This window comes from Scyliorhinus torazame, chromosome 8 (genome assembly GCF_047496885.1).
Source record: "Scyliorhinus torazame isolate Kashiwa2021f chromosome 8, sScyTor2.1, whole genome shotgun sequence".
In the NCBI taxonomy this organism is placed as follows: Eukaryota; Metazoa; Chordata; class Chondrichthyes; order Carcharhiniformes; family Scyliorhinidae; genus Scyliorhinus; species Scyliorhinus torazame.
Window position 1 is genome coordinate 169,830,916 of NC_092714.1, and position 12,809 is coordinate 169,843,724.

Below are 12,809 nucleotides of genomic sequence, written 5' to 3' on the forward strand. Positions count from 1 at the left end.
ACTTTGTGTATAAATCTGTAAGCTACTAATTGTAAGTATTATTAATACGTGGCATTTAACATGGGTGTGTGGATTTTGCTAAATTGAAAGTTTAGGAGATGGGAAAGTAAGCTCAAAGACCTTTCTTTATTTTTATAATGGTTAATTGAAAAGCTGTTTTTCTCTTGGATATTAATTGGGTAAATTCTGTGTTAATAATGAAGTTTGTTTTAATATTAAAGATCTCCAGTTGTCAGTGGAATCACTCCTTGGAGGTGAAGTATCCTTCCTCACAGTTTACAAATCAAAAACTTGTTGGGGTTTCTTGTCCGGTTTCCTAATTTAAACTATGGTCTGGTGCCGTAATATCTCCTTTAGGGGATGTACAGCTCAACCGAAGACAGAGAGCTCACAGTGAAATAAAAGCTACTCAACCTCCCACTGCTCACTGATCCTCAGGCTTGGTAGGCCAGATCCGGCCTGTAAGACAGCCTCTACTGGGGCCTAGGCAGAGGCTTTGGGGTGAGAGAGGAGAGTTATTGGAAACTGTATCCCATGTTTAGGCTGCTTTTTCAGCCAACCAGCTACTTGCAAGAGTTGGTGGGTCCATCAGGATGACAATCTCCTCCAATCACCCTAGTTCTTTACTTTCTGGTAACTGAAGCAACACAATTCTCTACTTGTCGGCCTCAGAGGACAACAAATGTCTGGGTTTAAAGCACAGCTGAAGATCCAGGGATGTTCTTATGAAAGGAATAATTATGGCCGGCTGCTCCATTGCTAGACTTTTCGCATTACCTTCTCAAACCATTAAAGTGATTAGACTATTTTTTCTGAAGATGAACAGCATTGAATTCATTAACCAGCAAAACAATTTATTTAGTAACATCTTTTTAAGAGTACAAGGATCACAGTCAATATTTCTAGATCAAACAATGATGCTTTTAAATTGTTCCCTCCTTTTTGGTCTTTAGTGGTTGGATTGACATCAGGTTAAGCTCAGGTTAAGAGTACCTTAATATAAATGCTCTTTCCGTGCCAGGCTGGGCAGCAAGCAGCAGTGGTGTAACTGAGAGGCTAGCACAAACAGGAGCTGGTCCAGTCCTCGTGTGAATTTACCACCTTAACACAGACCAAGAGTGATAGATGGAACCATCTACTCTATATGGCAGTCACCCACTGGCCTGTTAGGCTATCAAATACTGCTGATTAGTGTCAGGTCAGTTGGCACTACACTGATCTATTTGTTTGTTCCTCCACTTGACCAAAGCCTGGACACATCCATTCTGACAATTGTTAATTTGAAAGTTATTTTGAAAAATGTCACAAGCAAACCTTAGGGTGTCTCTTAAATTTGACAAGTTTTTTTGTTAGCAGTGGCTGGCAAGAACATTAAAGAAATGATATACTTCATCTTGGTCAAACACAGCCACTTCCACTGAACACTCTGCACAGCGTACTGGATGGTACAATTCTTCCTTCCCACCATTTTGTGGTGAAGCAATCAATTCTGTTGGCCCTTTCATTCTCTTGTATCTGTTCCTTCTCTTCCGGTTTGCTGGCTCCTTGTATTTGAGAACTTCTCCTCTGTTAATGATACAATTCATCACAAACATAGCTCTGTACTGCTCTTTGTACAATTCATGCCTGAAAAGAGAGAACAATATTATACAAAGGATATAACATTACTGCGCAAAATATTTATCTCGTGTCTGATATCTGCCTGTGTTAAATGGCCTGGTGCAACCACCACCCAGTTTGCAGAGCCCAAAACATTATACTAGCAATCAGACTTATACCATCTTGCCATGGAATATAAAAGTAGGCCATTCAGCTCCTCGCAGCTGGTAGAGATCTGGGATCTCCTGTCACTGATACAGTAGAGGCTGCCTGAACTTCCGATGAAGCCTGTCTGTTGCACAAAAATAGCAACATGAAAAGGTTTTAAAAGGGCAGTGCCAATCAGATATTGCACCAATCTGCTTGTCTATCTCCACTGCTCAACTTTAAAGACATTTAATACAGTGATGTGCAGAAAGTTATTACACAAGCCAAGAATACAGTGGGGCTGGGGGTAATGTATGAGTATGGGTAGAGGATTTTTCACAGTAACTTCATTACAGTGATGTAAGCCTAATGTAAGACACTAATAACAGAACAGGACGCAAACAGGGATAAACATGGCACTTTCAAGTTTACAGGCCGGAACTATTGGAAAGCTGTGAGAATCAGTGCTGGTGTCTCAGCTATTTAGTTATTGGTAATTATTCTGCTTTTTCCATTTACACCTCCCACCCAATCATGGACCATCCCATTTCTTCCCACACCACCACCACCATCAAGTGGGTGCAGTCAATTGTAAAGAATCAGCTTTCCAACGGCAGGATGAAAGTCGGGAATTAGACTGTAGCGGACTGAAGGTGGATCGAGCTTACTGATGATGAGCGCTAGGAACTATTTTTAATACACTAATATGTCACGCTCATTAAAAAAACATTTCATCAGATTAAATGGGACTGTTGCAATTAATTCTACAGCAAACAAGAAACATGTGCCTTCAGATTCACAATTGGTTAGATGTGACATGCAGCAGGCAAGGTTGTCTTCCTCATGGACTTCCAGTGAAGCTGCTTTTCTTTGATGTGGAACTTGTTGGATCACAGGAGGAGGCACTGATGTACTGAGATTAGGTGGTGGTAGGGCAACAGGTTTGGTACATGGACTGACCATGACATTTCCAGTTCCGTTGTCAGGACACTGCCAACAGGATTCTGGCCATGAACTCCACTTCCCTCTCCACAGATGCTGCCGGTCAGACCTGCTGAGTATTTCAAGCATTTTCTGTTTTTCCTTCAAATGTTCTTAATTTGAAGCACTTTAGGGTTTCCCAACCTTTTCCAGCCACAGAACCCTTTCTCCCTCCCAAGAGTACTGATGAAACTCTGGATAAACATTCTTATTATGTTCAAGAGTTAAATACAAAGAATGGATTGTTTTTGTGAAATAGTTACAAATATATAAAAACAAATTTATAAAAGTATTTTCTATTTCTTACATATATACATTTATTTTAAAGTTCTCTTATTCAACAAATAGTTGAGTCCAACCTTATTTTTTTCATTTCTAATGTGAAAAGTGATATTGCTATTTTTGCTCACAAATTCATGTAACAATCGGAGTGCTGCTGGAGAACTAGATTCCCATACCACACAGAGGCGCAGGCACACACAAACACAGGTACACACATTATTTGTGGATGAGACACTCAGTGGCAGCAGTGAGCACCATTGACAAGATGCACTGCACTGTTCCTCTGACAGCACCTTTCCAAACCCACGACCATCTAGAAGGACAAAGGTGCAGAAACCGGGAAACATCACCACTTGGAGGTTCTGCTCCAAGCTACAGACCGTCGTAATTTGGAAATATGTTGCTGTTCCTTCACTGTCAGTCAAAACCCTGGACTTCCTCCCTAACAGCACTGTGGGTCTATCTACACCACATGGACTGCAGCAGTTCAAGAAGGCAGTTCACCACCATCATCTTCTCAAAGGCAATTGGGGACGGGCAATAAACGTGGGAGGCACGGCGGCACAGTGGTTAGCACAGTTGCCTCACGCCGCTGGGGACCCAGGTTCGATCCCGGCCCCGCGTCACTGTCCGTGTAGAGTTTGCACATTCTCCTCATGTTTGTGTTGGTCTCACCCCCACAACCCAAATGTGCAGGGTAGGTGGATTGGCCACGCTAAATTTCCCCTTATTAAAAAAAGGAGTGGACAATAAATGCTGGTCTAGTCAGTGGAGCCCAAATCCTTTGAATGAATTAAAAAAACTCACACTCACCCCTCTCTCACACATACTCGCCTCTCTTTCATTCACCACACACACACTCACGTCCCTCTCTTTCTCATTCACATCTCTCTCATTCTCTTTCACACATCTCTCTGTCCCTCGCTCCAAGGCCACTTCCTCACTCGCCCCATGGTTGCTGGCCACCTCACTCTGCCATTCGTTCTCTTCTCAGCTCTGCCGTCCGCTCTCTTCCCCGCTCTCAACTGGGACTGGACCTTTGAGGTATTAATTTCCCGCTGTTTCCAGCTTGTCCAATCAAAAGCTTGCTTCTCAGTGCATTGGTTACTCATAGGCCACTAAACAGCTTCACAGTATTGTTCAAATTTTATGTATCAACCTGGCCTAGCAAAGAACCGCTGGATGTAACTGCAGAACCTAGTTTGGGAAACCCTGCTTTAGGGGACCCAAGAGGTCATGTAAGTCTTTCTTTCTTCAAATGTAGACTTTTATTTGTGAGGCACCAGGTACATTTAACATACCCTTCCCTTACTATCCGGATCCAATTAGCAACAGAAACCTTTCAAAACTACGTTTTGCACAAGAATGTCAGACACTGCTGTGCCTCTCTACCTCCTCAATACTTTACTTCACACACGGACTAAGCTCAAAAGAAAGTGAGTACAAAACTATACCAGAGAGTTTAAACAATTAAACTCTGCCACTGTGTTTTACTTACAAGAACAACACAATTTGATAAAATTATGAGGGACATGTATAAAATTATGAGGGACATATTCGGGTGGACAGGAAGGCACCTATCCCCTTAGTGGCGGGGTCAATAACCATGGGGCATAGGTTTAAGGTAATGGGCAGGAGGTTTAGAGGAGATGTGAGGAAAAGCTTTTTCACCCAGAGGGTGTTTGGAACCTGGAACTCACTGCCTGAAAGGGTGATAGAGGCAGGAATCCTCACAACTTAAAAAAAAAATGTATTTAGATGAGCGCTTGAAATCCCATTGCATACAAGGCTACGGACCAAGTGCTGGAAAATGGGATTAGAATTGATAGGTGCCTGATAGTCGGTGCAGATGCGATGGGCCGAAGGGTCTCTTTCCATGCTGTAAGTCTATATGACTCTACCTTAAGAGTTTCTTTTAAATGAAGGATGCCACTTGATTTTGGTTTAGGTGCCTTTGGGCTAACCACAAGCGAGATAAATCAAACAACTGTGCCACTTCGAATGATGGCTGACTGAACGTTCACAGGATATCCACACTTTCGCTGCCCAACCTCCTTTAAGCGCTGACTCTTGTTCGGATAACAGATTCACATGTTATGTTTGCAGCTCTGGCTTCTCATTTGTGACCCAGGACAGAGGCTGTTGGAAGGTATAGTTAAGAACATCATAGTCATCTCAGTCTAATATCACCTGATATCCTCAAACATGCAGGGACTCCTGGATCCTAATCCACAGCAAGGATCATGATACTTCCTCCCTCTCTAGCCCAGTTTGAGTACCCCAACATAAATACTAAACTTAGTGCTGACCAGGTACTGAACCTGGGGCATTGTGACTAGTTCCCAGCCTGGCATCTGCACAGGAGCAAATTGCCACTTCTTACCGCTGACAATCCAGGCACAAGGTGGTCATACATGCGGGACAGTTCAGAACAGCATCACTGATTGGGGCTTGTGCAGTTTCGGACTGCTTTGACTGGTTATTCAACCCACGATATCTGCAAAGGAAGAATGTTGGGAGTTAGGACTTATTGAGGTATTATATTACATTCACCATTACATCCTAACTTATATATTCTCTACTTATTAGGAAGTTTTAATTTATTTTTTTAGTTTTCTTTATGGCACGATCCTCTTGTGATTCTGCTTTTATTCTGTCTTGAACCTCCAAATTCCTCTGCTTTTCCATGTTACCCAGCACCTCCATGAATACTGGTCTTTCAAAAACATGTGCCACTACAGATATTCTCGGTCATTGAGCAGCCTACCCCATACATTGGTGATACCACATGATTTGGGAGAAAAGGGCAGACTGTTGTTAAGAGCCAGAGTATTCCAATCCCAGGAGGGAAAACTCGAAACATTCTTTCTTGACTGTATTTGCAATTTGGCATAATGAGAGGAACGATGTAAAAACCAGAGAAGGATGTCCCAGCCGTCTTTGTGATGGTGTTAAACAAAATAAATGTTTATTAAACAATGAAACATACAAGAAAATCAATGAGAAATATAAGTAATGGTTGTAGACAGTATCTCTAAATTTACCCAACTCCAAATCTCCAATTACTGGATTTCCTTGATTTTCATATTATCATGATTTCCTGTATACCATAACTGATATTTCCCCAAGGTTTTGTCTTCTTTGCCATTGTGATTTGGACCCCTGTGCTAGTTACTTGCATGTTTCTTTAGCTTTCATCTTCAACTTTAGTCACTGCCCAAGTATCCCCCATTGTTCTCAGCACTCTGTCGGCAGCCATTGAGTTAGTTAAGTGTATTTCCAGTTGATTTCCTTGTGTGTTTCATTGTTTAATAAACAACTACTTGAAAGCAGAGTGGAGAGAGTTCCTGAGCCCCCTTCCATCAGTCGTCCACAGAAGCAACCAACTGGCAACCCAAATCCAGAATAGGAGCATTTAATTCTAAAACATAGTGCAAAACGTATTTCAAAACCGTTCTGAACTGGCACCAAAGATCTCCTCAAAAAGCTTATGCTGAGGATTGTTCTACTGTCACCAAAGTTGAATTAAGAACTAGGGGATGTCTGATAAATCCTCACAGCTCAATATTTGGCTTTAGGTACTGAAAATCAGATCAGCAGCAAGCATCAAAACCAACTCCAGTGTCTTGCTGACAGAGATCAGCTGCCACCTCCCCAGGAGAAAGTTTCCTACATCAGTCTGAAGCAGATACATAACGTTCACTCACCCTCTCCTCTGCCCGTCAACCCAGGCCTGATCACGATCATCTTCATCCGGATCATAGAACAGCTCATCATTTGTCAGAACCTTCTGCCTCTTCTTGCGTTTCTTCTTTAAATCACATTCTTCTGCAAGGATTAGGACAACATTTAGTAGGGTTGTCCCAGTGTCATTAAATTCATTCTTTAATTTCAGGGCAAGGGTAGGCTAGGGGGCTTCCATTGCTCCAAAGCAATTTATAAGAGAAATAACACTATGTTGATCAGAAGTTTCAGTAGAAATCTCTGTAGAAAGTGTATTTTTTGTATTTATTTATTCACAGGATGTGGGTCTCACGGGCCAGGCTGATGGACTTATTGTCCACCTTCAGCTCCTCAAGAATGTTGTGGTGCATCATCTTTGTAACAGTTTGATACGACAGAGCCTAGTGGCTTACTGGGCCACTTCAGGTGGTGTTTAGAGTTTACACCATTGCAGTGGGGACTTGTGTCGGATGTAGGCCAGGTTGGGCAAGGTGGCATGCTTCCCTCCCAAAGGCATCACTGAACCTGTTTTTCTTTTAAACAACAGTTCGACAGGTTCATAATCACTTTTTCTTTTCAGATTATTTCGATTTCAAATTCTCAAACTGCTGTGGTGGATTTGGATTATTAGCAGAGTAAATCACCACTATACTATCAAATCTGTATTATCTACATGGAAAGTGAGAAGCTACGACCCTATAGAGGCCACTTGGGCAAGGGGGAATATTCAGCCCATCAGTGCTTCATTTTGAAGGCTGAGCTTGTGGTTTATCAGCCTGTAGTGGCTCCAGGACACTTTATGATCCCTCCAAATTTGTAATTTGCATTTTTGAGGAGGTCGCTGTTGCACATTTTCCGTGAGATGTTACTGGAGCAGCAATTGCAAGGAAAAGAGACTTACTTTGAGGCCAGACAACTAAAACTGACAATCTTACAAAACTATCTAAAAAATCTGAAGGTAGGTTATTCTGGCTGGATTCACCTAACCCTTCAGGCACACAATTCCTGCTTGAGGAAAGGCTTGGGAGTTGAATCCAGGGCAAAGCACCCTGTCCACTACTTTCAACATCCATTCCCTCCACTACCGATGCACAGTAGCAGCTGTGTGTACCATTTACGAGATGCATTGTAGCAATGCACCAAAGCTTCTTCGACAGCACTTTACGTGAGGCACCTTCCAAAAGGCCTTTGATAAGTTGCCTCACGGGAGACTGCTGAGTAAATTAAGGGCCCATGGTATTCGAGGCAAGGTACTAACATGGATTGACGATTGGCTGTCAGGCAGAAGGCAGAGAGTTGGGATAAAAGGTTCTTTTTCGGAATGGCAACCGGTGACGAGTGGTGTCCCGCAGGGTTCAGTGTTGGGGCCACAGCTGTTCTCTTTATATATTAACGATCTAGATGACGGGACTGGGGGCATTCTGGCTAAGTTTGCCGATGATACAAAGATAGGTGGAGGGGCAGGTAGTAAGGAAGAGGTGGGGAGGCTGCAGAAAGATTTAGACAGTTTAGGAGAGTGGTCCAAGAAATGGCTGATGTAATTCAACGTGGGCAAGTGTGAGGTCTTGCACTTTGGAAAAAAGAATAGAGGCGTGGACTATTTTCTAAACGGTGACAAAATTCATAATGCTGAAGTGCAAAGGGACTTGGGAGTCCTAGTCCAGGATTCTCTAAAGGTAAACTTGCAGGATGAGTCTGTAATTAAGAAAGCAAATGCAATGTTGTCATTCATCTCAAGAGGCTTGGAATATAAAAGCAGGGATGTACTTCTGAAGCTTTATAAAGCATTAGTTAAGCCCCATTTAGAATACTGTGAGCAATTTTGGGCTCCACACCTCAGGAAGGACATACTGGCACTGGAGCGGGTCCAGCGGAGATTCACACGGATGATCCCAGGAATGGTAGGCCTAACATACGATGAACGTCTGAGGATCCTGGGATTATACTCATTGGAGTTTAGGAGGTTGAGGGGAGATCTAATAGAAACTTACAAGATAATGAATGGCTTAGATAGGGTGGATGTAGGGAAGTTGTTTCCATTAGCAGGGGAGACTAGGACCCGGGGGCACAGCCTTAGAATAAAAGGGAGTCACTTTAGAACAGAGATGAGGAGAAATTTCTTCAGTCAGAGAGTGGTGGGTCTGTGGAATTCATTGCCAGAGGGCGGTGGAGGCCGGGACGTTGAGTGTCTTTAAGACAGAAGTTGATAAATTCTTGATTTCTCGAGAAATTAAGGGCTATGGAGAGAGAGCGGGTAAATGGAGTTGAAATCAGCCATGATTGAATGGTGGAGTGGACTCGATGGGCCGAGTGGCCTTACTTCCGCTCCTATGTCTTATGGTCTTATAAACCTGTGACCTCACGAAGGACAATGACAGCAGATGCATGGGAACACCACCACCTACAAGTTCCCCGCCAAGTCACTCACCGTACTGACTCGGAAATGTATCACCATTTCTTCCCATCATTGGGTCAAAATCCCAAAACTCGTTTCCGGTGGCGGCTATGAAGGAGTAAGTCGCACATTTTGTGGCTCCCGCTCGGGTTGGACTTTTGGACCTGTCCCCCCAATTTGCTACCGGACTTGAATTGAAAAATTGATGACAGAGGCAATTGTGTACTGAATTCCCACATCGGTGCATGGAGAGGAGGACTAGAAGTGCTTGTAAAGGTAGAAACAGAAAGACCGAGAAGGCTTGGGCTGAAGCTGCAGTGGGAGAAAGCATGGCGGAGGACCGGAACTCTGGCTTGTCGACCCAGCGGTCAACGGAGCAGCTGATGCAAGTTATTCAGGAAGGCTTTGCTAAGCAGAAACGGGACTGCTTGGACCCGATAAAGGAGTCAACTGAGCGGCTAGAGCTTAGATTGGATGCCCAAGATCGGGCGATCCAGAAGGTAGAGAAGGCGCTGGCTGAGCAGAAGGAACATCAAATTGCAGTGGAGTTGGAGGTGGGGATGCTGAGAGACCAGCAGAAGAAACTCCTGGAGGAGGTGGAGGACCTAGAGAATAGGTCCCACCGGCAGAACTTGAGAATCGTGGGGCTCCCGGAGGGGCCGGCAGGAGCGGACGTTGGGGCATACATAACAGACATGTTTGAGAAGCTGCTGGGGGATGGGGCATTTTCCTGACCCTTGGAGGTGGACAGAGCTCACAGAGCACTCGCGAGGAAGCCAAGAATGGCAGAGCCCCCGAGGCCAATGGTGGTAAGATTGCACAGGTACTTGGATAAGGAGCGTATTTTACAATGGGCCAAGCAGACACGGAGCTGTAAATGGGAGAACAGTATTCTGCGGATCTATCAGGATCTGAGTGCGGAGGTGGCCAGGAGAAGAGCAGGCTTCAACCAGATCAGGTCGATCCTTTTTAAGAAAAAGGTGAAGTTCGGGCTGTTGTATCAGGCCTGTCTCTGGGTCACATACGAGGAACAGCACTTTTATTTTGAGTTGCTTGAGGATGCGCTGGACTTCGTGAAAAGGAAAGGACTGGTGGTGGACTGAGAACTTTTGAACTTTGCTGCAATGTTCATGGTTTAAAAAAAAAAAAAAATTCTCGTTTTTCGTTTTGTGGAAGCTGTCTGTAATGCCTTCTGTATTGATTTGGGACCAGTGGCAGAGCTGAGTGAGTTAAGGTTTACATTTGCACTGCTGGGGGATGGAGGTGGGCTTGTTTAGGTTTTGGATCTCTTACTTGACCTTTGTTAGCGTTTTTTTTTCTTCCTGTTTTTCAGTCGGGCAATTGTGTTGGGATTGTTTGTTATTGGAGTATGTAAGTATGAGCGGGGGGGGGGGGGGTAAAGGGGGTGGAGAGGGAACAATAGGTGGGAGACTTTTTGGCGCCAGGGATGGGGGCCACCAAGCTAGCTGGGCAGGCTAGCTCACGGAAGCGTAGTGGGGGGTGTGCATACGTTAGGTTTATTATAGGGGATGGGTTATGGGTTACATTGTGTTGTTATTGGGGGGGGGGGGGGAATGTTCTGCTGACGAGGGAGGGACTTGTGCTAAGGGACAGAGAGGAGGTTGAGGTCGGAGGCTGACTGGGGGCGGGCTGGTGGAGGCGCGGAGCACGGGCCGATGTGGGGGGGTCGGTACATTATGGTCAGTGGAAACTGGAGGGGGTGCAGGTGGTATTAGTAAATGTGTATGCGCCAAATTGGGACGATGTGGAGTTTATAAAGAGGATGCTGGGGAAGATACCAGACCTGGACTCGCACAAGTTGGTCATGGGAGGGGACTTCAATACAGTTATTGGACGGGTCAAGCTCAAAAACTGGCACGGTGCAAGCAATGGCAAAAGAACTAAAAGGGTTCATGGAGCAGATGCACTGAAGGCGGTGGTAAGGGGGCTGATCTCGATCGGGGCCCATATTGAGAAGGTGGACAGGGCAGAGACGGACCGACTGGTAAAGGAGATACTACAGATCGCTAGGAGGCATGCGGTGACCCCAGAGGCAGGTCTTTGAAGGGAATGGCGGAGGCTGCAGGCGGAGTTCGGCTTGTTAACCACAGGGAGGGCGGTGGAGCAGCTGAGAAAGGCGAGGGGTGTGATCTATGAGCACGGAGAGAAGGCTAGCAGAATGCTTGCACAGCAGCTTAGCAAGAGGGAGGCAGTGAGGGAGATGGGGAAAGTAAATGACGGAGATGGGAAACTGGTTGGAGATTCAACAGGGGTGAATAAGGCATTTAGGGATTTTTACAGTAGGCTGTATGAGTCGGAACCCCCAACGGGGCCGAAGGGGATGAGGCACTTCTTAGGGGGGATGAATTTCCCAAAGGTGGACGGGAAGCTGGTAGAAGGGCTGGGGGTCCCAATCGGGTTGGAAGAGATGGGGGAGGGTCTGAAGGCCATGCAGTCGGGTAAAGCCCCGGGGCCAGACGGGTACCCAGTGGAGTTCTATAAAAGGTTCTCTGGGATATTGGGACCGTTGTTGATGAGGACATTCAATGAGGCAAGGGAGAGAGGGGTGCTGCCCCCGACGATGTCACAGGCCATGATTTCGCTGATCCTGAAGCGGGACAAGAACCCGGAGCTGTGTGGATCCTACAGGCTGATATCCCTGTTGAATATGGATGCCAAACTGCTGGCCAAAATTTTGTCCTCGAGGATTGAGGATTGTTTTCCAGAGGTTATTGTGGAGGACCAGGCGGGGTTTGTTAAGGGTAGGCAGTTGGTGGCCAATATTAAGAAGGTTATTAAACGTGATCATGATGCCCCCGGAAGGTAGGGAGGTGGAGGTAGTGGTCGCAATGGATGCAGAGAAGGTTTTTGATCGGGTGGAATGGGAATATCTCTGGGAGGTACTGGGACGGTTTGGATTTGGGCGGGGCTTTATTGACTGGGTCAGGTTGCTGCTGTATCAGGCTCCTGTGGTGAGCATATGGACGAATAGGACAACATCGGACTACTTTAGACTGCACCGGGGGACGAGACAGGGATGCCCCCTCTTCCCACTGTGGTTCGCGCTAGCTATAGAGCTGCTGGCAATTGCTCTGAGAACCTCAAAGGGCGGGGGGGGCTGGTGGAGCACATAGTTTTGCTTTATGCAGACGACCTGCTTCTGTATGTATTGGACCCAATAGAGGGGATGGAAGAAATCATGAGGATTCTCGGGGAATTTGGCTGGTTTTCGGGGTATAAGCTAAATATGGGGAAAATTGAGATGTTTGCGGTCCAGGCGAGGGGACCGGAGAGTTAATTAGGGGAACTACCGTTTAGATTAGTGGGGGGAAGCTTTAGGTACCTAGGCATTCAAGTGGCGCGGGAATGGGACCGGCTGCATAAATTAAATCTGGCCCGACTAGTAGACCCAATGAAGGACGATTTTCGGAGGTGGGACGCGCTCCCGTTGTCACTAGCTGGGAGGGTGCAGACGGTGAAGATGACGGTCCTCCTGTGATTCCTGTTTGTATTTCAGTGTCTCCCCATCTTTATTCCGTGGTCCTTTTTTAAACGGGTCAACAAAGTGATCACTGGCTTTGTTTGGGTGGGCAAGACCCCGCGAGTAAGGAAGGTAATGCTTGAGCGGAGTTGGGGAGAGGGCAGGTTGGTGCTGCCAAATTTTAGTAACTATTACTGGGCG

The 12,809-nt window shown here is 45.6% G+C and overlaps 1 protein-coding gene across 1 annotated transcript in view; it reads right to left on the reverse strand.

Moving 5' to 3' along the window:
- Positions 1–1,194: 1,194 nt before the first annotated feature.
- eapp (e2f-associated phosphoprotein) overlaps positions 1,195–12,809 on the reverse strand; it is a 30,332-nt gene continuing 18,717 nt past the window's right edge. The window contains exons 4-6 of the mRNA XM_072514509.1: positions 6,717–6,837; positions 5,393–5,506; positions 1,195–1,626 (exon numbers count right to left, since the gene is read on the reverse strand). Of these exons, the coding sequence (XP_072370610.1) occupies positions 1,350–1,626; positions 5,393–5,506; positions 6,717–6,837 (512 nt within the window). The 3' untranslated portion in view covers positions 1,195–1,349. The remainder of the gene's footprint in view (positions 1,627–5,392; positions 5,507–6,716; positions 6,838–12,809) is intronic.